This window comes from Camelus ferus, chromosome 5 (genome assembly GCF_009834535.1).
Source record: "Camelus ferus isolate YT-003-E chromosome 5, BCGSAC_Cfer_1.0, whole genome shotgun sequence".
NCBI lineage: Eukaryota > Metazoa > Chordata > Mammalia > Artiodactyla > Camelidae > Camelus > Camelus ferus.
Genome location: NC_045700.1, coordinates 45,708,841 through 45,729,509, shown reverse-complemented (window position 1 = coordinate 45,729,509; position 20,669 = coordinate 45,708,841). Strand labels below are relative to the sequence as shown.

General features: G+C 50.8%; 2 protein-coding genes across 3 annotated transcripts in view; both read right to left on the bottom strand.

The window, feature by feature from the left end:
* Positions 1–7,583: 7,583 nt before the first annotated feature.
* Positions 7,584–11,837, bottom strand: DLX1 (distal-less homeobox 1). Of its 2 annotated transcripts, XM_006189310.3 has the most exons (3): positions 10,816–11,674; positions 9,976–10,175; positions 7,584–8,852 (listed from the first exon to the last, which is right to left on the bottom strand). In XM_006189310.3, the coding sequence occupies exons 1-3, from the start codon at positions 11,126–11,128 to the stop codon at positions 8,598–8,600; spliced, it is 768 nt and encodes a 255-aa protein (XP_006189372.1). In that variant the 5' UTR covers positions 11,129–11,674; the 3' UTR covers positions 7,584–8,597. The 2 variants fall into 2 exon arrangements, with proteins under 2 accessions (XP_006189372.1, XP_006189373.1); XM_006189311.3 differs by lacking the exon at positions 9,976–10,175 and having other exon boundaries at positions 8,776–8,852; positions 10,816–11,837.
* A 4,188-nt stretch (positions 11,838–16,025) lies between these two features.
* The window catches only part of METAP1D (methionyl aminopeptidase type 1D, mitochondrial), an 83,140-nt gene continuing 78,496 nt past the window's right edge, over positions 16,026–20,669 (bottom strand). The window contains 4 exon segments of the mRNA XM_032479689.1: positions 16,026–16,479; positions 16,611–16,689; positions 17,590–17,637; positions 18,979–19,076. Of these exon segments, the coding sequence (XP_032335580.1) occupies positions 16,401–16,479; positions 16,611–16,689; positions 17,590–17,637; positions 18,979–19,076 (304 nt within the window). The 3' untranslated portion in view covers positions 16,026–16,400.

Genomic DNA, 20,669 nt, shown 5'->3' with positions numbered 1-20,669 from the left:
TTCTCCTCGCATTCCCCCCCATTCACCCCTCCCCCGCTCCCCCCCCCCCAGGTCGTGTACAGCCACCCGCCACTCCGCCTTGGGTGCTCCGCGTAGTGTAGGCACACCCCCCTCCCGCTGCCCCGAATTCCTGCCGCCTGACCCGCCGCTCCGGGGCTAGAGAGTTTAGGGAAGAAAAGGAATGGATCCCGGGCCTAATCAGCGCGGCTGCAATGTGGGACCGTTTAGGAGGCTTCCCCTCGGCCTCCTTTCAGGATTACTTGTGAAAATTGTGAATATCCGTCCTGTGAAAGGATTTCCGAGACTGGTGGGGCGAGTCTGGGGGAAGTATCAGGTTTGATGGGGGCGGAGAGAGCGCTGGAAGACTGGAGTTTTGTTTACAAACAGTTCTGTAGTAGAAGGAGGGAGGAGGGAAACAAGGGTAAAGAGAGGAATATGGAAGTGGTCGAAGGGTCCCCTCCACTGTTGGAAGGTCCCCCGAAGGAGAATGATGTCGGTGAGTAGAAAGCCCTTTGACCTTTCAAAGTCGTTCTCACTGTAAAACCCAGGAGCCATTCCCCACTCTCCCAAAACACACCCCTCTTCACATCCCCGTCCCAAGCACTCGATCAAAAGTCACTAACCGGGTCTTTTCTCTCTCTAGGGAACAACGACCACCAGCGCCTTAAACATGTTTAGGGACAGAGACCTCTTTGAGAATGAAAATGCAGATTCTCTCTTCCTTCTAAAATACAGATCCCTTTGCATTTGTCTTGGGTGTCCCCGGAAGCCAGTGGGTGGGACGCGATCCTGCAGCCTTGATTACGCGAGCCCCTGGCCCTGTCCAACCAGGCTCTCAGGTGGCTGTGATACCCAAAACTGCTCCAGGGAAGTCTTCCTCCCGTCCCCTTCCCCCGCCGCCAGGTTCTCCCTCCCTACCTGGGATCTGCCCCCTAAGCTTACCCGCTGCCCGGCCCCATACCCTTACCCCCAAAAACATACCGACGCGGGCGGATGCGGAGGCCCCACAACCCTCCAAGGCCCCCCTGGCGGGAATTCCCCTCGCGGGGACGGGTTTGGCAGTGATTGCCACATTACAAGATGCTACATTCCACCCTGGGGCCCGGGGCCGGGCCGGGTGGAGGAGACGACTGCCTCACGAAAAGAAAGAGCAGGCAGGTCTTGGAGAAACAGCCACTCCGCCTCCACGTGAGAACACAGGCACAGTCTCTACATAGACCTTTCTTTCCAGGGCCGCCTCCCTTTTCTCTGTCCTCTGTGTCGGGCCAGACCTCAAGCCATGCAGTGTCTTAGCAGTTTTCGGGATGTGCAGCTCCCCCAGGATTCTCCAGAGGCCCGTTTTGGGGATCCTCAGGAGGCCTGGTGCCACCAGCTGCGTCCCGGGTCCAGTCCCGCCAGCGCTAGAAGCCGGAGGGCGGGGGCTGGAGGCGTCAGTTGGGCGCGGAGCCCGGGATAGTAAAGAAAGGCTCCCTGTGGCGGGCCGGGGCTACGGGGCAGAGGATTAGAACTCCAGGGATGGAGAAAAAGCGAGGGGGAGGGAGGGACTGGACTTGGAGCGCTCTGGGGTAATTCCTGAGGACAGACTTGGGCCCCCACAGAGCAAACATGGCGGGCTTTCCCCACTCCCGCTTCTGCCCTCCTTTTTGTGGTCCAAGAGGCTCAGACACTCTAGAGATGAAATTGTCGCTCGCGGAACAATGGAGACTTCTGGCCCTGGAACCCGACCGAGTCCAGGCTGCTCCGGGTGGTGGCTGCACCCCCGCTGGCATCTCCCGCCGGGAACCGTCCGGAGCCCCCACTCTGGGGCAGTCCCCGCCCCGCCCCATCCTTCTGCGGCCCGGTCTTGGCTTCTTAAAGTCGCAGGCTGTCTCAGTGCCCGAGAGAAACGCCGCCCCAGTGGCGAATGAGTGTTTCTGGGGGGCAGTGTCTCTGGTGGTGGAAATCAAAGAAGAGCCTAGGAGGTCGCGGAGTGGGCCCCAAGGACCCTCAGCTCCTACCCTCGGCGTCCCAAAGCCTCCAAAAGAGCAGGCTCCCATTTGCCGACACTGGGCGGCACTTTGCCTTGGGGTGATGACCGCCTCACACCAACTCCTCAATCAGCCAGCCACCCCCGCACCCTACCTCCCGTCCCTGGGACCCAGCCTGTGGACTCCAGGGCTCTACACCGCTGCACTTTGGAAGGGTTTGCAAGAATCTGAGAAAGGGGCTGAAGGAAAGAGAAGGGGAGAAGGAAAGGAAAAGCAGAGGTGTCAAGAGGAGGGATGGATCCGGCTCAGGCACTTTCTTGCTCAGCTGCCACATTTCGGGTCGGGGCCCAGGGCCTCCTGGGCAGCTAAGTTGGGGCCAGCAGGCCCGCGGGAGAAGGGATTCTCTTCCCAACATGTTCAGGGGAGAACAGTGAAAATTTGCCTTGGGTGGCCAATTTTCTCATTTGCCCCTATTAAAAGAAAAAGCCCAAGAAATTCAATTAAAGCCACCCTGGCCAAGGCGCTATTTGAAGCATGAATGTATCCCCTAAAGCTGCAGCAATCATGTGGCATTAGACACTTCCGGAATCCTATAGCCAACCTGAAAAATCCCAGACCCCCTTTTCCCCTAATTTTTGCTCTGATCTGTAATTTTATCCACATTTGCACTAGTTTGAGCATTCTGGCTCTCCCATCTGAAAGCCTGCAATTACTATATAATTCTTCGCAATTTCAGATGTCCTAATATGGACTGTAATTTTTGCGCAAGACAATTTCCTGCTATTTCAAGCATCAACATTGTCAAAGTTGTATGTACATAATAAATGGGAATATCAATGCATAGTTTTTAGCATAACATCTTGACTCCTCGATAATTATATCCGTTCGGAGCCTACGCAGAATTAGCCTGAATTGCATGGTAACTGCTGCTGCTTTAAAATTTTTAAAAATTACTCATAATTTTCCCAAAGATTACCAAGATCTCGAGTGCACAATGTCATCAGCGTAATGAAGAGTAAACATTTATGCTAATAATCTGCAATTTTTTTCATCAGCTATAAAGACAGAGGCTATATAGCCGAAATTTTCAGTCCTATTCTGCAAGCGCAGCGCTGCAAAAAGCCTGCGGCGCTCGGAGGCGCCTGGTCCTGGGGACCTCTCTCCACTCTTTGCTCTCAGGATAGGAGGATGGGACTAGGGGATTCTTTTTGGCTTTCCGATTTTGTTTTGCTCTGGTTTGGTCGGTTTTGTATTTCCTATTTTTCCTTTTTTCCTTTTTTTTTTTTTTTCTTTTTTTTCCTTTTCTTTCCTGTCAGTCTCCCAGCCAAAAGCCGCCTTCGACCCTTTTGATTTCATGTAGCAAAGATTGTGTCCAGATTATCTGAAATTGACACTGAAGAAGGTAAGGGTGGAAATCGGTTTCATTTTTCAGAGGGTTGGAAGGCTGCTGCGCCCGCCGCGGCGGCTCCCGCTCCGGGAGTAGGAGGGTGGGGGAGTGATTATGTATGCACCAGCTAATTCTTCCATCAAAACTTCTTGTCAGCGATGTCAGGATTATTTTTTTTTTCCTTTTTATAAAAACACTTGATGTTTCAGGAAGTGTTAATCCCTGAAGGTTGGGGGATGAGGGCGGGGGTAGGAATAGAGTGGGTGGGGGTGACAGTTTCTTGAGCCTGGGGAAGGCACCCTTTAGAGCCGTTTGCCTGTCTACACTGAATCGGGGCTTGTTGTGGATCTGGGGACGGAAGGAGGGTCATGGGAGTCATGGGAGGGAGAGACCCTTACCTTCTGTATTGCATATGATGGAGGTTCCTATGGCCATGAGAGATGAGAAGCAGAAAAGTTCATTTTAGCCTTTGGTTTCATGATGTTTAACCCAGGCGGTGGGATGACAAAAACTAGAGAATTTTGAAATAGGTATTTTAAAAAGATACAGGATGAAAGACACGGGTAGCAGGATAAAAATATATATATATAGGTGGGGGCCTGGATTGCTTCTTTCTTCCCACTTTTTCTTGAGATCAAGTATCTCAGGTTCTACATCCAGCACCCAGAACTACATTTCCTTAGGTGACAGAAATTGACAATTTCTTCAAGGGGAGAGATTAATTTCTACATCAAATGATTGTAAGAATAATTTCATACTTCTGTGCATATAGGTAGGGGGAATTCTAAAACTTTTTGTGGCTTTTAAAATTGGGGTAGGGAAGGCTAGAGAGCCATCTGACCCAGCCTAGTGCAAACCTCAAAAAGAAAAAATATAAATAAAACATAATCAATGAAGGAAAGTTGTAAACTATAAACATGTGTTCAATTTTATATTTTAAAATATTTTCTGGGGAGGGAGGGTATAACTCAGTGGTGGAGTGAGTGCTTAACATGCACGAGGTCCTGGGTTCAATCTCCAGTACCTCCATTACATAAATAAATGAACCTAGTTATCCCCCCAATTTTTTTAAATAAATTAAAATATTGCCTAGATTTAGGAGCTGAGTTCTTCCACAATTAGACCACTACATGCAGGACTACTGGGTCCCAGGCTTATGAAACCCAAGACCAGTGAGGAGGCTGGGAACTGTTGCTTCGGCCCCTCCACTCCTACCCTTACCCCTTTTAGAACGAGTGTGTGAGAGAAGATATTAAAGAGGTATCTGTTGTTTGGCAATTTTGCTAAGTCTGTCTTCATTACTTCGACGCTGTGCATTTGCTAATTTGGAGGCCCGGCCATTGACAAGCTTGCTCCATACACCTGCAAGCAATTTGCCGGCTCCGGTACCAGAGAATTGCAGAGATGGCAGCTCGCACCTATTTGATTTTTTTTTTTTTCCCTTTTCTCAATGCACAGCAAATTTGGCTTTCAGTGCGTTATCTCTTTTGTTAATGCAAAAAGATTCCCTGGGCGAAAAAATTGCTCATAATTACCAGAGAGATGGGGAAACTGCATTAGAATAAATAAACCTGAAATTACTGTAATTATGTTGTGTTTGATGGGCCCGGCTTGTAATCAAGAAGAGAATACAGTGAAATGATGCTGACCCTCTTGGGTTTGCAGCTGTACGCGCACTTTGGGGTCTTTTTTTGCAGAAAAGAGTCATTTTGATAATCATTAAGCTGTGTGTAACCTATTTCAGAAGTGTTTTAAAATGAGGTTCACATTTTTTGAACAAGGGAAAAAAAATCCCAAAATTGCATTTTGCCATTACAGACTCATACATAAGGAAAGGTTGTGTTTTCTAAGTGACAATTGTTAAGACATAATATTCGAAATCAGTATTTTATCATTATAATGAGGTATTGTTTAAATATAACCACCTTTAGATTATTCATAGTTTAATTAATATACTCATTATGAAAATCTTTGAATCAGATATTTGATGAACTACTTGTCAGTAACAAGTTAGCATTAATTAGGCCTATACTGAGATTAACATTTTTTAAAAGCACAACTGCTTATAATTATAATAGAGCCTAACTAAAGACCGCCTTCGTTGAGCTAAAACTAATAATTTCTCTATTTGAACTGTTAGCAAGAGATTATTAAATTAGTATAAGCTAATATCTCAAAGCATTAAAATCCGCTTGACCAAACAGAGTTTGCCTGTGGCTTCAGGCATTGGGCCCTGTCTGCCGTCTGGGGCACCGAGTCGGATGTGTGAAAGAAATTTTCCCGCGAGCAAAGTCACATGTCGCAGGGGAAACCAAATCCAGGAAGGTCCCTGCTCCCGCGCCAGAGTGCAGCCCGGGGAATCAGTTTCCTCTTTCAGCTTTGACACCCCTCTTCCCACCGGCATCCTTGTCTCTGAGGTCTAATCTTCCCCATTAGCGGTCCAGGTTTCGGAGGCCTATAGGAGAGGAAAAGCCCCAATCTCAGACCCAGAAGGGACCTCGAGGACCCTGGCTCCATCCCTCACTAACTCCTCTGCTCCCTCCGTCATTCTCCACCCCCGCCCTTACTTCCCCTCCCCTTCCTAAAGGGCGTCGCAAAAGCCTGGCGCATCTGATCTTTCACCAGCACCAATTGAAAAATGGGTGCTTGTCACAACACAGATCACTGCCTTCTCTGCTCTGCTCCCCACCGCGCGCTGCAAAGGGCCCCCCAAAGCGGAGGGCCAGTCCCCGAGGGAAGTAGTGTCGGAAGGCGAGTTCGAGTGAAGCGGGAGTCGCTCAAAGCAGCCCGTCGGGGCCCACAGCTTTCTTAAGTTCCTTCAGCTCTGCTGCGGGGTCTGCGTTGAGGTTGGGCTGAGGCGCAGGCGGAGGAAGTCAGGTTGATACCAGCGGCTCAGAGCCCAAGTTCTTCTGGAGCGAACTGATCAGAACAGTCCATTGGAGGGGCCCCTTAATGGCCTAGTCTTAGGACTTTCCGGCTGGGAAGGAGGTGGGGGCTTGACTTGACAAGCTCTCAGGTTCCCAGGAGTCAGTGGAGCTCACCTGCCCCTCCCTTGGCATCTCCCCTGCTCCAAGTCGCAGAGAAAAGCCCGGGGTTATTAGGCCGGAATGGGTCTCTTCTTATGGATGGGCCCGGGTGGGTGGAAGTGGCTGTGGAGGGTGCCTTCGCCTTGGGACTGTCCCTCGGAGCTTACTGATTGATTGGAGAATAGCCTGACAGACGTGTCCTTCCGGCCCCTTTCCGGCGTCTGGCCTTGTCTTTTCCGCGTCGGGATCCAGGGCCCTGCGGGCAAGCAAAAGGCGGAAGGCCAGATCCCGGAGGAGGCAAGGGGCAAAGCGGGGTGTCTCCGCTTCCAGGCTTCCAGGCCTTCCGCAAGGTGCCTGGGCTCTGGGGGCACTCACATCTCACAGGGAGGCTGTTTGTGAACTCAGCTTTCATCTCGTCTTAGATGGCCTTCACAGGCCCTTTAGTTCCCGAGCCCTGGCTCTGCCAGGCCAAACCTGTTCCTGATTCCCCCTCCCAGGGACCCTTGCCACCACCTTCTAGGCCAGGCAGGGATCAGACCCTTTTGGGGGGGGGCAGGAGTTAAGCAAGAAGAACGGCCCCAGCAGGGGCTTCGCAGGCCTCCACTGCTATCCTGGTATGTCTGGAACCAGGAGTTGCTCCCTCTGCCTTATCCGTCGTTGTCCTCAGAAGTGGGGGCCCAATGGACCAGACCCCAGCAGCCCCTAACACAGCACATCAGACAACAAATCTTTCTCAAAACCATAATTTTACTGTCTCAAAGAAACTTTATAACTTATTTACAAAGTTCTTTCCCCTCCCCAAGATACAAAGCAATAAGTTAACATTCTCAATATAAAACTAAACTTTGACATAGAGAACACAAAACACAGGTTGATTTCAATTGATCACATTTCCCAGATTTCACAAGTAAAATGTCGAGATTCTCATTTCACAAAGCATCAGGGTTTACAGCCACACACAACAGAACGGAAAAAAGCTAAGCTTGTGCAACATGTTTACAGAACAATAATAATAACAATAACAATAATAATTAACAAGAACAATAATAATATGTACAGCAATTAGATCCTGCACTGGAGACTGTGCGTTCAGAGTGGTGACTGGCATTATTCTGTGGTTGAGCCTCTGGGGATTGTTGTAAAGCTGCTTTTGTCTTACTTTAAAGCCCACTAGCATTTAGGGAACTGGCCCATGCCTGCCTGTTTTCTCTCCGCTGTCCATCGGTCCTCTGTCCCCACAAGGAAAGAATTAGGGTTTTCCTTCTTGCCCAGACAAAGCAATCGAGCTTTCTTCCCAAGATGAGAACATTGTATTGGCTTCATTTTTCTCTTTTTTCTTTTTAAAAGAATACGGGACATGTAAAAAATGCAAATCATTCGGCTCCAACCTCTCCACACTAGCAAAGTACAAAAGTTACTGTATAAGTTAAAAATCACCAGATCCTCCTTTTTCGTTTTTCCGGTTGCGTTTAAAGTAATGGGTACGTTCGGACCCTGTGCTCCTCGCGCCCCACAGAACTGCGAATAGGCCGAACATTCAGCCTCTGTCGAAGTCCATTTCTCAATAAATAAAACCCCCTCCCTCCAATTTCCCTCCATCCCCGAAAGAGCCACACAGATGGTTAGGCAGGCCCAGGAAAAGGTCCAAAAGGACAAAACGTTCCAGTATCCGGAAACTGGTGGCGCCGCGGCCCAAGCCTCCTCCGACTTGGTGACTTTTTTCAGAGGCCGAACAACGAGGACAGCGGATGGACGAGGACCTCGACTTCGTCAGCGCACAGATACGGAGTGAAAGGAGACAAGAGACGGACAGGACACAAACGAGCTTTTGCTTTTTCTACATTGTGTGTTTTTTGTTTTTTTTTTTTCTCCTGATAGTCCCATACAGCCGAGGGTCGGTGATCGGGTCGGGCGGGCTCTCGCTGCCACTCGGGCTGTCTCGGGCTGCTATGCCTGCGCTCCCAGGCCGCTCTCTGCTGTTACCGGGCGGCCGAGGCCTTGGCTGGGACAAGGGCGTGGGCGCCAGGAGAATCGCCGGGCCAGACCGTGCGGGTCTCCGAGGAGGCGGCGGGCGTCCTGCCTTCACTGTTCCTTCTTTCCCTCTGGGCCCTTCTCCTCTGGACCCAGGGCACGCGGACGGGGTGGATGGACCGGGAAGCGGGAGGGGCCCGGGCCGGGGGAGACGGAAAGGAGGCGGGCGGGTGCAGGCGGGCAACCTCACATTAGCTGGGGTTGCTGCATAGCTTCTTGGTGCGCCGAGGGGTACCACGACGTGTAGCTGGGGATGTAGGAACCCGCGCTGCTGCCCGAGCCCTTCCCAGAGGAGGAGTTGGGGTTCCAGCCGGGCGGTACTGGCGGAGAGCCGGCAGACAGCGCCCGGCCGTTGGCCAGCGCGCTACCCTCCAGAGCCGCCCCGCCCTGCTTCATCAGCTTCTTGAACTTGGAGCGCTTGTTCTGGAACCAGATCTTGACCTGTAAGAGCGGACAATAACGTGACTCGGTCTAGGTCCATTGTGCCTACGCGTTGGTTATGGGGAGATGACTGAGCAGTGGGACAGCGAGTGAGGATAACCCCCGGCCCCCTACCCAGCGTGACCCTACAAGCTCCCTGCTGAAGAAGCAGTACCAGTCCCCTCCCCCATAAGAACCAAATGCTGGGTGGCCCCACCGTCGGCCGCCGGTGACCGGCGGGGCCAGCTCTCAGAGAGACAGGGGGCGTGGTGGTGAGCGGTGAGCAGGGATCCAGGCGTTTGCCTGCCTAGGACTCAGTCCGAGCCCGGCAATCGTCGGGGGAAGACGCAGAGCCTGCATAGCATCGAGCCTTTAATCTTAATCTGAGCATCAATAAAAGAATCGAGTGTGAAAGGACGTGGAAAACATTTATTTGCAATGCGACCCGCCTTCTCTTCGCGCCATCATTTCTGCCTTTGAGTGAGTTGCGGGCTGACTGAGGAGGCCACAGGGTTTTGTTAAACTTTTGGACGTAAATCAGCCTTTCCTTTGCGTCCGTTTGTTCTCGCAACTGCTCCAAATCCCGTCCCAGACGTTGACAACCCGCGCCAGTCGTGATCAGAACGCCCAAGGGGGTCCCCGGAATCTTAGAGGAACCAGGGAAGGAAGATTCCGTTTCTCCTCCAGGGTCTGGGACTTGGGAGATGAGAGGACGGAGGAAAGCGCCCCCACCCCGACCCCAACCTGGTGAAGAGGAGGAGGAGGAGGAGGGAGACAGAGCCTCGGGCCCAGGCCCCGAGTGATTAGCCACACACTTTAAAGGCAAAGAAAGGATTAATCCCCAAGTCTATTGTTCCAGTTGTTCGGGCACGTGTGACCTCAGAGTCCCTAAACAAAACGTCAAGGGAAATCCTTCCTGAGCCCTAATCAGATTGTCAGGGACTGAGGGCCGGGCGGCTGGCAGCGCCGAGTACAGAGTGCAGACAGAACTAGGGCGCGCGCGCGCGCGGACACCCCCCCCCCCCGACACACACACCCACACACACACACTCTGACCCCTGAGGCCCAGAGAGCAAGAAGCTCCGGGCGCAGGTGGGCCGCGGGGAAGCGTGCGTGACGCCACGGTGGGGCAGCGGCGAGGTACCTGCGTCTGCGTGAGTCCCAAGGAGGCTGCGAGCTCCGCCCTCTCGGGCAGAGCTAGGTACTGAGTTTGCTGGAACCTCCGGTTCAAAGCCTGCAACTGCAAACTGGAATAAATCGTCCTGGGTTTGCGGATCTTTTTCCCCTTGCCATTGAAGCGCACTTCGCCGCCTTCCACCACCGTGCTCTTCTCAGAGTCAGCCCCTGGAGGGACAGCAGAAGTAGGAGACGTTATAAATGCAAGAGACCGCTTTTAGTGCGGGGAGGCGAAAGCAAGCGACTATAGAGGGGTGGCGAAGGCAGCGCCAGGAGAGAGAACGTTCGAGAAACTCTGAAAGTCAGGGGAGGGTCCCGTCAAGTCCGATGGCCCGACCCTGGCCGCTGCAGGCGGACTGGGGCAGTTCCCAAGAGCGCAGTTCCTGCCTTAGCAGGGAAAGTTTGCTATTTTTGCAGGCGGTAGTTGAGGTTTAATTACCCTTAATTGCAAACATTGTTTATAGCGCTACGCAATAAATAATTACCGAGACTAATATGTGCACATGGGGGTTTCTGTTTTCCAGCAGGGTATTGTGTACTCGGTGCACGGAGCCGCCCAGAGGCCCAGCCAGTGCCAGGGGACGCTCTTGGATTTATCCTTTGCTAGATAGTTGCAAGTTGGGTGGATTTTTTTTTCTTTGCTATGACAAGGATGCGTAGATTGATACCCGAAACCTCCCTCCACTGCTACGGCGCCCTCCCCACCCCCATCCTACCTATCTCTCCTCCTCTCCTCTCCCTCCTTTTGCTCTCTCTCTGTCCCCCTCCCTCCCTTGTACCTCTTCTTCTCCCTGGCAGGCGCACATACCTGGGTCCTCCAGGCGGCTCTGGGCGAGGCTGGCGCTGCCCGGGTAGGACTGCACCGAACTGATGTAGGGGCTGGATGCGTGGCTGCTGACCGAGTTGACGTATGGGTAGCCCAGCGGTCGGGAGAAGGACGAGGCCGAGCTGTAGGCGCCGTCGGGCTGCGAATGGCCCGCCGAGTGTAAACAGTGCATGGAGTAGTGCCCATGGGACATGGGAGAAGGAGACATTTGCTGGTTGGGCGGCCCAAACTCCATAAACACCGCCTTGCCCGACACGGGGCTGTTGAGACTTTCTGGCATGGTGGTCATGGTCATCTCTTCTCGCGGGGTCTGGGTGTGGGTCTCTCTCTCCTCTGCTTCCCTTTTGGGGGTCTCTGTGTTTCTCAGGACAGGAAGGAACCCAATTTAAGCGGAACAGGGGTTTTCACTTTCCATTCATAAGGAAATGGAGTTTGTCTCTTTGAAAAGTCTAAGCATGATGCTGCCGAGCTCCCCAAACTCGCTTCAGAGCTTTGACTCAGCCAAGGTCATAAATATTCATGAGCTGGCGGAGCTGATTGGTCCGCTGTCTTGCATAATCACCGGGGATTGGTCCGAGGCGCTCCGGCTCCGCTGGACTAGAGCAGGCAAGGCAGCCCGGCCTCGGGAGAGACGCGTCCACACTTCCCGGCCAGGGCTCCTCTGCAACAGAGCGCGCCGCGTGGGGCGCACAATGGGCTGCGGCTCCCGCGCCGGGACCTTCGCGGCCCGCGGCTCTTCAGCCTCCCGCCTCCCCGGCGCGCCTTACTTCCAGAAACCAACCAGCGTCTCAGCGCCGCCGCACCCCCCTCCTACTGTCCCCACCCTCCTCCCGCCCCCGACACTGGGGACCAGGGCACCTCTTCCAGACGCCGTCACCCGGTCTGGCGCTGAGCTAGGGCGTCTCTGCAGCCTGGCCTCGGCTTCCAGAGCGCGGAGTCGCGCACTGAGGGGGCGCCAGAGGCGGTCAACAGAGCGCTGTCCTCCCGAGTCTTGTGCCTAGCGCAGCGCTCTCCTGACGAAGCCTCCCGGGCCTGGGTCCGCTCTTCCACATCCCTGGGGGCGGGTTTGGGGCCCTTCGGGAGAACTCACTCACTCGGCCGCCGCGCCGCCGCCGCCGCTCCCTGGGGCCCTCTCGCATTGCTACAGGCCAAGCTGGCCACTCCAGCTCGAGGCTGCACCGGTCTGATTAAAGCAGTGCGCGCGGAGAGCCAGGAACCTGCGCTTCTCCTCCCAGGAAAGGCGGCCGCACCGCCCCTCTCCCCTGAACACACACCCCCTCTTTCCCTCCCAATCTTCCTCCGCCTTCCCCTCCCCTCTCCACTCCCCAGGGGCCCAGCGCCCCGGCTCACTCGCCCCAAGGGCGCGGCGAAAAGTGGAGCCTAGGAGCTGGCAGGCCCAGTTCTGCTTGAGCTGAGGATGCCTCATGGTCATTTTCCAGCATCCTAGGGTCTCGGGAGAGTAGCCCAGGTGTAGGAGTCCTGGGGGACACCTAAACTCTCGGCAAAACCAGGCCAGTGGTAGCATCTCGCATCTCTGTGTAGACACGTCTCTCATTGTCGCCCAGGATCCTCCTCATCTCCAGGGGTCAAAGCGGGCCGTCCCTGGGGCTGCGGGCAGAGCTGGTGAAGGAAGAAGCTGCTACGGCGCCTTCTATCTTCTGGCGCTCTAGGTACAGAAAAGCCCACAAAAGCCCCCCGCAGCCACAACCGCACAGCCACCCCTATGAGGTGTGGCGCGCACCACGCTGGCTGCGAGGGGCTTTTGGTTCCCCATCCCGCCAGTCCCACGGTGAATCCCAAATTACTTTGTTAGGTAATTAGAAAGTGTTGATAATTATTTCTTTCATAATTTAACGGTGTGACGGGAACGGGGAAATGATCTTGTGAAAGTTCACACGTGCAGATGTATTAGTTACTGATTCATTTGATTAAATGGTAGTCTCAAGTGCTCGGATCCGCAGCTGAAGGCGCCCCATTAGCATAACACTGATGTTTAATTTTCATACGCATAATTAGCCATATATTTAACACTAATAGCAACATGCAGCCTTTCAGCTTTAAACAGCCCGGGATTTGATCTGGCCTGAGCTGAACCTTCGCCGATGCACCTTCCCCTGTCTAGAGTGCGCAATGATCACAGGACAGACCTCTGTAATCAAGCACATTTTGGCAGAGGGAACACCAGTAAAAATGAACATTCAAAACAAAGTACATCGGTGCTGTCGTTACAGATATTAGTGGAAGGGGCTTCTCTTTTTTAACTTCTGTAGCAGCAGCTGCTGCCTGCGAAATTCCTCTCCTTTGGGTTAAGGGTGCGATGTTGGGGGTAAAAATATTTCAGGCAGCGTGGTTGGAACAAAAAGAAAAACAAAACAACAAATTCTCCAGGCCAATAATGGGTTTGCCAACGTTTAAAAAGATTTTTCTTTCTTACCCCCCCCCCCCCGCCCCTTAATCACTGAACCACACCGTGAGGCTTTGTAGCAACAACCAGCTAATGACTCCGCCACCAGACAACTCCCGGAGCCGCTCCACTCCTCTCGTTTTCCGTGTTACACTTGCGGTTTTAATTGCTCCTTCTTAGCGCCTGTTTTGGGGTGTGGAGTGCGGTGCGGTGCACCCTGCACAGCAGCGGATGCCTCCTGGGCCCCTGGTCTCCCACGCGCGCCTCGCGGGCCCTGCCCACGTAAGTGATCGCCGCGGCTGGCGCGGGGTCGGGATTGGGGCAGAAGGAAGCAAGTCTGGCGATTCTGGGTGCTCAGGACAGCGCGTGAGGAAACCCGACGGCTGGACCGCCCAGAGCCAGTTTATTCTAGAGAACTGCAGGGTGGGGGGAAGGGGAGAGAGGCGGCTCAGGTCGCGATAGTCTCCAGGGCTCTCTGCCGTCCACATCTGGAGGGGGATCCAGGTCTTTCGCAGCGCAGGGGACGGGGCTGGCTCCAGGGAACAAAGAACCTTCACGGGAAACCGTTTCAGAGCCTGGCTTATTTTAAAAATGAATTCTACCTGGGCGAGGGAGTGCCTACACTCCGGAATAATTTCTTAGCCCCAGAGAAGCATGTCTCAGGAGGGACGGCTGAGCCGGGGCTCTGGGGCACCTAGATTCCCGGCCTTGACTAGCTTCCCCATATGTGATCTTACCTTTACTCTAAGAACTCAGGGTGGATCCCCTCCCACCCCCACCGCTAAGGCGACACCTATTCTGAAACGCCGGTTTGCTTAGATATTCGCCTGTCCCAACTCTGAGAGGAAACAAAAATCTACCATTTATCCTGAGAGCCCCGGATGCTAAGTAGAACTTGTTGGAGACACTACAGGACCGGGCGCCTGGTGGTGGTAGCAGGAGCCACGCATGGCTGGAATCCCTGCAGCCTGGGGTGAGGTTTGGGGCCAGTTTAGCTGGCACGGTTGGAGGGGGGGAGGTGGACAAAGTATTTTAAAACCTGCATCCTAATTTCAACCTCAAAGCATGTTAAACAGAGTTTGTTCTAATACAAGTTTGTTTCCTACTGAGTCGCTATTGGCTGGTGCTAGTAATACATACATATATATGTTTGGTATTTAACTTTAGGTTGTTCACTCTAATAAATGGGATTATAAACCTGTCCCATAAATACCTCCATCTTGGAAAAAATTACTGCACAAGCAGCATGCAATCCCAGTGGTTGGTAGAATTCTGTGGTCCTAATGAAATTATTTTGGGGCAGTCTCATAGTAAACTGATCCGTAGATTAAAATACTGGCTAAGAGTTGCAATCTGACTGATCTACGAGAGAAGTGAAGTCATTCTCTGGCAAAACTCTCCCAACACCATCTGACCCTTGTTCCTCTCTAGAAAATCTGTGTTGTTTTGGGGCAGACCTCAGTCTTCAGACCTTTGTTTGGCCAACTCTCCAGTACCCCTTAAGTTTTTCTTGTAAATCTTCAACCCTTCCCTTGTCTTTTCCAGCTCTCAGATCCACTAGAATTGGAGTCACCTCTGTCCAAATTCTACATCCCTGGACACAGAAAGGGACCTGGAAGGGTTGGAGGATTCCCAAGAGAATCCCAAGTTCAGGGAAGAGCTTGAACTAGTCACTATTCCAAGCGTGCTCATTAGCCTCAGTTTCCTGTGACCTTTCCCACCACTCTGAGTATCGCATAGACTAGCTGTCTCTCCAGTCCTATCACAGAAGCTACCTGTTGTGGTAATGACAGGTGCCCACATTTCCTTGGTGCTCTGGAGCTGAGCCCAATCTATATTTAGCAGATGGCAGCTTTGTAAAACCCGCTCCAGTAGAAACAAGACTTAGTGCAACCACTGACCGGCGGGACACCCTAAAACCCTGAGCAGGGAGAGACTACTTTTCTACGTGGTCTGCTAAAACCCCTTTCCATCCCTGAGCCCACGTGTGAACAGGTCCTGGGGAGAGTCTGCAAGGGAAGGGATGATACTCTGGTTGGGAATGAACCTTGGGAGACACAGAATGTGGACCCTTGGACTTCCTACTTCTGAAGCAGGGGAGCTGCTGGCTGGCTGAAGCAGGGTTAGACTCACCAGCTCTAATCCGGACTAACTAGGCCCTTGCCCTCAAAAGTTCCTGTGCCCCTTCTTGCAGGGGTGCTCTGGGTCTCCAGCTCAGGAGTGCGAGTCTGAAGAGGGCCAGTACGGGGAGAGGTCAGTTTCGGGGCTAGACGGGCCAGATACTGTTTACATCTGGGCGGGTGGGTGGGGCCGATGCTCCAGCTCCTAGGGCAACAGTCTAGTTTCCTATGTTTGGGGTGCGGGAGGAGGGTCTCTCAAAAGTAACCTTTGGGATAACAGGTCAAGGCAAGTTATGGGCCAGCAAGGAGGAGCCTCAGGGGACCAGCAAAGTCATGCTTTCAGATTGATAACCCCATGCTGAAGGGCCAGGCCCAGGGTCCAGAGGCAAGGGAATGTTTGTAACTAAAATCTCCATTCGCGGGCTAATTTTTTCATTGCAAAGCAGCTATGAATGGGGAAATAACCGGAAGGGCTGGGGGCAGTAGGCCTTCGGGCCGGCCAGCGTGGGATCCACAGAGGGGAAAAAAGAGACTTCTAAAAAACTTCTTACCAGCTAGGCTCCGGTTTTATTTCTGCGCACGCATTAAAAGTTCAGAGACTCAAAAATTAACCCACCTACCCTTGCCACCTAGTAACTGTCAGAGACAAGGAGCACCAGACACAATGGTTTTAAGAGGTTAAATCCTTTTACTCGGGCAGAGTCAAGACAAGGGAAAGAGAAAACCATGCATTTCTAGGAATCCCTCGTCTTCCAAATGAGGGCGTTCCTACTCCCTTTCAAGATGCGTTTCCCGCGTTGGGAAGCCGAGCCCAGCCCGGCTCCAGGATCCGTCTCTCCGAAGGCGCACGGCCCCATCCGGACTTCAGATCTTAATTCCCAACTGTCCCCAAGCCCCGCCGCATTTTCCAAAGGCTCTACTAGGTGCTAGGTAGGTTACTGAGGGACCTGCCGTTAGCCTGTTTCTTCTAAAAGTTCTCCAGCTGGATTTCAGCAATTTTGGAAAAAAAGGCGCCGGCCTCTGCGACCTTTTCTGCACGCTCCTCAGGCCTCGTGGGGCAGTTTGGTCAGAATCTCTGCGCCCCACGACGTGATGAGAACTGTGTGCTCGAACTGGGCGGACCTGAAACACACACGGCAGCGGTCAGCACGCGCACCAGCACCGGCGGGGCGGGGAGCAGCGGTTTGCCCGCGTCGTCGGACGACCCTTCCCTTCCCATAAGACTTAAAAGCAACCGGGCAGAAAGCAAACACCTTTGATTGTCCAAGGAGACCACAGTCCATGCGTCCTCCAGCACTTTAAATTCAGGGGATCCCTCGGTTATAATTGGCTCTGTAAGAGGGAAAATATTTACTGCAATGATCTAATCAGATTCTTGTCAAACATTGTTTCGGCTGATTACCAAAAAAGAGAATAAGAAGGTTCTCCCCCCTCCCTCCAAGTGCTTCCCCCCACGGGTTCATGTTGTCATCTCGCAAGGGCTGATAATTGATGTTGCTTACATAGTATTCTACAAACTGAACAGTAGGAAGAGGAAACGCTACGGCATTCAAAAATGTATGAAGTTGCCTAGTTTGTATTTTTTTTAGAAGAAAAAGGGCATTTTAATCAAGCCTTAATTAGGACCCCGTGGATAATAACCACCCAAACGCCAGTCCCTCTTATAAATACCAGTCAGGTTTTTTTTTTAAATATTTGAATTTTAAAAACATGCTCAAAATGTTCATTAATCAGCAAATAATAATTTTCTTATTTCACTCTAATTGCTTCTCCATTAAGTCCCACAGTCAGAAATATGATGCCTTTGGGGTCTTAGGTGATTGGAATTTGGAGGTGACACCAATCACATGACCAGCCAGGAATGAGCCACCAGAGAGCACATGCCACTTGCTGACAGGGAGCAAGGGACATAATCGCCTCTAGTTACTGGGTGTTAATGAAACACACACACACACACACACACACACACACAAAACAAAAAGCCAAACACCACATTATGCTGGTAATAGAATTAGAGGTTGGACGGCTGCCGTCTCCTAAATGTGTCGGTAAGTATCTGATTTAGGAAGATGGGGCTTGAGGATATTATTTAATCAGATTTACTATGCATCTGAATTATTTCATTATGCTGATTGGCTTTATTAGTCCTTCACTGGACTGCCTGGCCTAGGCCAGCACCGCTGCTTCTGCCTGGGGAGCCACTGCTCTCCGAAGAGGAGCCTGGGCACTGACCTATGGTGAACGCCATGCCCTCCTCCATGAGTAGATCACTGTCATTTGCTGTAAAACAAAATAAAAACAAAACAAAACAAGGGTGTGGGGAGTGGGGATGGGAAATGGAGAGAAGGACAGAAAGAAACAGAATTAGAGGGGGCAGACTGCTCAAAAACGTGGTCATTTTATTTTTTATTTTAGGGTAGAAGAATAGGTGGAGGTTTCTGGAATCCTGAGTGGTGGCTATCACCTAATGGTTAAGCACTGGGCCTCAGCCTTTGCAATTTCTGAGTTTGGGGTCAAGGCCACTAAGAAGGGGGCACCAAGGCTGAGCAGGGGCAGCCTGGGTGCTTGAGATACCTGTTGGACTCCCCCCACTCCACTGTCCTGTGGACACCTGCTGCGAGGTCTCCTGGCTTTGCTAGGTGCAGGAACTTGCCCTCCACCCCCAAGCCAAAGAGAGAGACATGCTGGGGACTGATGCAGGGGAATGCAGGTTGAAGTAGGAGGCAAGAACAGGGGTGACTTGAAATATTCCCAAGTGCTGGCACTGGATGAGGCACATGCCTGAGAGGCCCTTTCTCTGCTCCAGCTTGGACCTCTTACAAGCTGCCTCAGGTGGAATTCTTTGGCCTAAAGGGAGTTCTGACCTACTGAGTCTCCAGGGATCTTCCAGGGGATGGATTCCAGCTAACAGTTCCTCAAGGGGCTGCTCCCACCCCAAGCACACAGGTCAAGGCCCCAGGACCAACTTTCCTTTGGTCCCTGTCCAGGTGCGCATCACCCCACTCCATCCCCAGGGGACACTCCATAGAAATGCTTCCTACCCTAACCCCAACCCTCCTACCCCTTCTGGCCCACCCTTGCCTTCTCACTGTAGGGTGCAAATCCAGGCAGTGAAAAACAGGAGATTCTGGGAAAGGAACACAGGGTGGGTATAGTCTAGAAATCACTAAAGAGTACATGCTGCTAAATACATCAGCTGTCAACGCTGTGCAGGATGTAATGAAGTTTAACCACAACAGTCAGCGGTTAGAGAAAGGGGTAGAAAAAGAAAAACAGAAAACAGTCATATGTGCACGCTGCTGGGACATTGATGCAGTGGTGTTTTGTTTTCAGTAACTTTTTCTAGACAAATATCCCTTGTGCCTTCCAGCCATCACCCTTCAGGAGAAGACAAAAAGCAAAATAAACCTCATTTTGGGATTGAAACTGCTGGGCTCTAATCCAGTAACAGTAATGTGCTGGTTATGATTAAGTAGGACCCCCCCACCCTGCCACCTTCCCACCTACACACAGCACACAAAAGGATGACAATGTGGATTCAAAGTTGCAGTAAGAGATTCAGAAGCAAAACTACTTTATTCTGATAACATTCAATAAACAGCTCCAAACTAACTTTCTTACCATGATGCCAAATTTCTGGATGTCCATGAAAGTAAGATCCTATCCCATGCCCCACAAAATGTGGACAGACTTGCAAACCATTCTGCTGAGTTATGTGGCTTTAAAAGTGACCAAACAAAATATTTAATTAAATTAGGTAATTTTTAATGCATATATAGATAAAACAAAGTCACTTTAAAAATATTATCTGAAAAAGAAAAAAATCAGTTATATTTAGAGTCAGATGGTAATAATTTGTTTTCATTATTCTGGAATAATTTAAAATTTTGTCATTGCTTGTAACAACTCCCTTTGGATAGATGAAGAAAAAAGGTATGTATCTAACAGTAGTTTGTTTCATTTACTTTATGTTTTGGGTTTTTTTTGTGGGGGGAGGTAATTAGGTTTATTTATTTTTTATTATCATTATTATTTAATGGCAGCACTGGGAATTGAACCCAGGACCTCATGCATGCTAAGCACACACTCTACCCCTGAGCTACACCTTCCCTCCACCCCTTGCTTCATTTACTTTAGTACAGCATTCAAACAAGGCCATTTTTAGATGATGAGTGTGCACGCACACATATATAGATCAGTATAACACAGATACATGTGCAGGTAATGCAGATCACAAAAACCTGCCTGATTCGTATGGAGTTTCACAAAAAGACTGTGCAAATCACTACCAATCTGGGAACCAAACAGAAAAAAAATAAAAATCTGAAATGTGACTTCCTACTTCTCTAGTTCCTTTATTATGGTCTATTTCAGAACGTTATATATTTTACAAACAGACACACTCACCCCAACGGTCACATCTGCCTTGTCAATATTCTTGAAACACTCTAAAACTTTGTGATTATTTGGGATTTCTACTCAAGACATACACCATTAACAAAATTCACACAGAAAGTTTTTTAAAATCACTATGATGCTTAAGAGAAGCTAGTATTGCGATTTCTAATTCTTGACGCTTCATCAGTTACTTCTACATGCACATCTTTTGGGTTCCATCTATTCCATATAACTAAAATCTGGCACATAGAATCCAGCCCTAAAATCTTCACCTATAAGGTTAAGTTGTTTTTGAAATCAGGTAAACATATTTATTTCTGGGAGCACCAAAAAGTCAAGAACATAATACCATTAACAATTTATATTTTCATGGGGATGAAGGGCAAAGTGCCTTAACCCGAATCATAAAAATGGATTGGGATATACAGGACCACTGTTTACATTCTGAACAAAACCAACGTTCTTCCATCCTGAACTAGAGTTTCCAACAGCCCTTCGGTTTAGTTTAACACAAACTCAAGCGTTTTGCCAGCATCTTTATGAAAATTCGTGTCAATATCTAGACAATACTTTTATCCAGACATTTTTAACTTTCATGTCCAGACCTGTAAAATGTCCTCACTTAGGCCAGGATGTCACTATCAATAGCAGATGGGTGGCTTCCCATTCAGATTTACTTTCCATGTAACAGTGCAGAAATAGGTCAGCTATGCATGTGTTGAGGAGAGGAATGAGAAGTCAACGTTTTTTATCTCTTACGTTGTTCTTTATGGTTATGCTTACTTCTGTGTGTCTCTGTACTTTGAATAGGAGGTGTAACAACTTTTTCAAGATGTTTCTCTTTGTACTGCACAATTTTGGAATGGAAATAGGATGGACAGTGGATGGAGGGTGGAAGAGAGATTATTAAATAA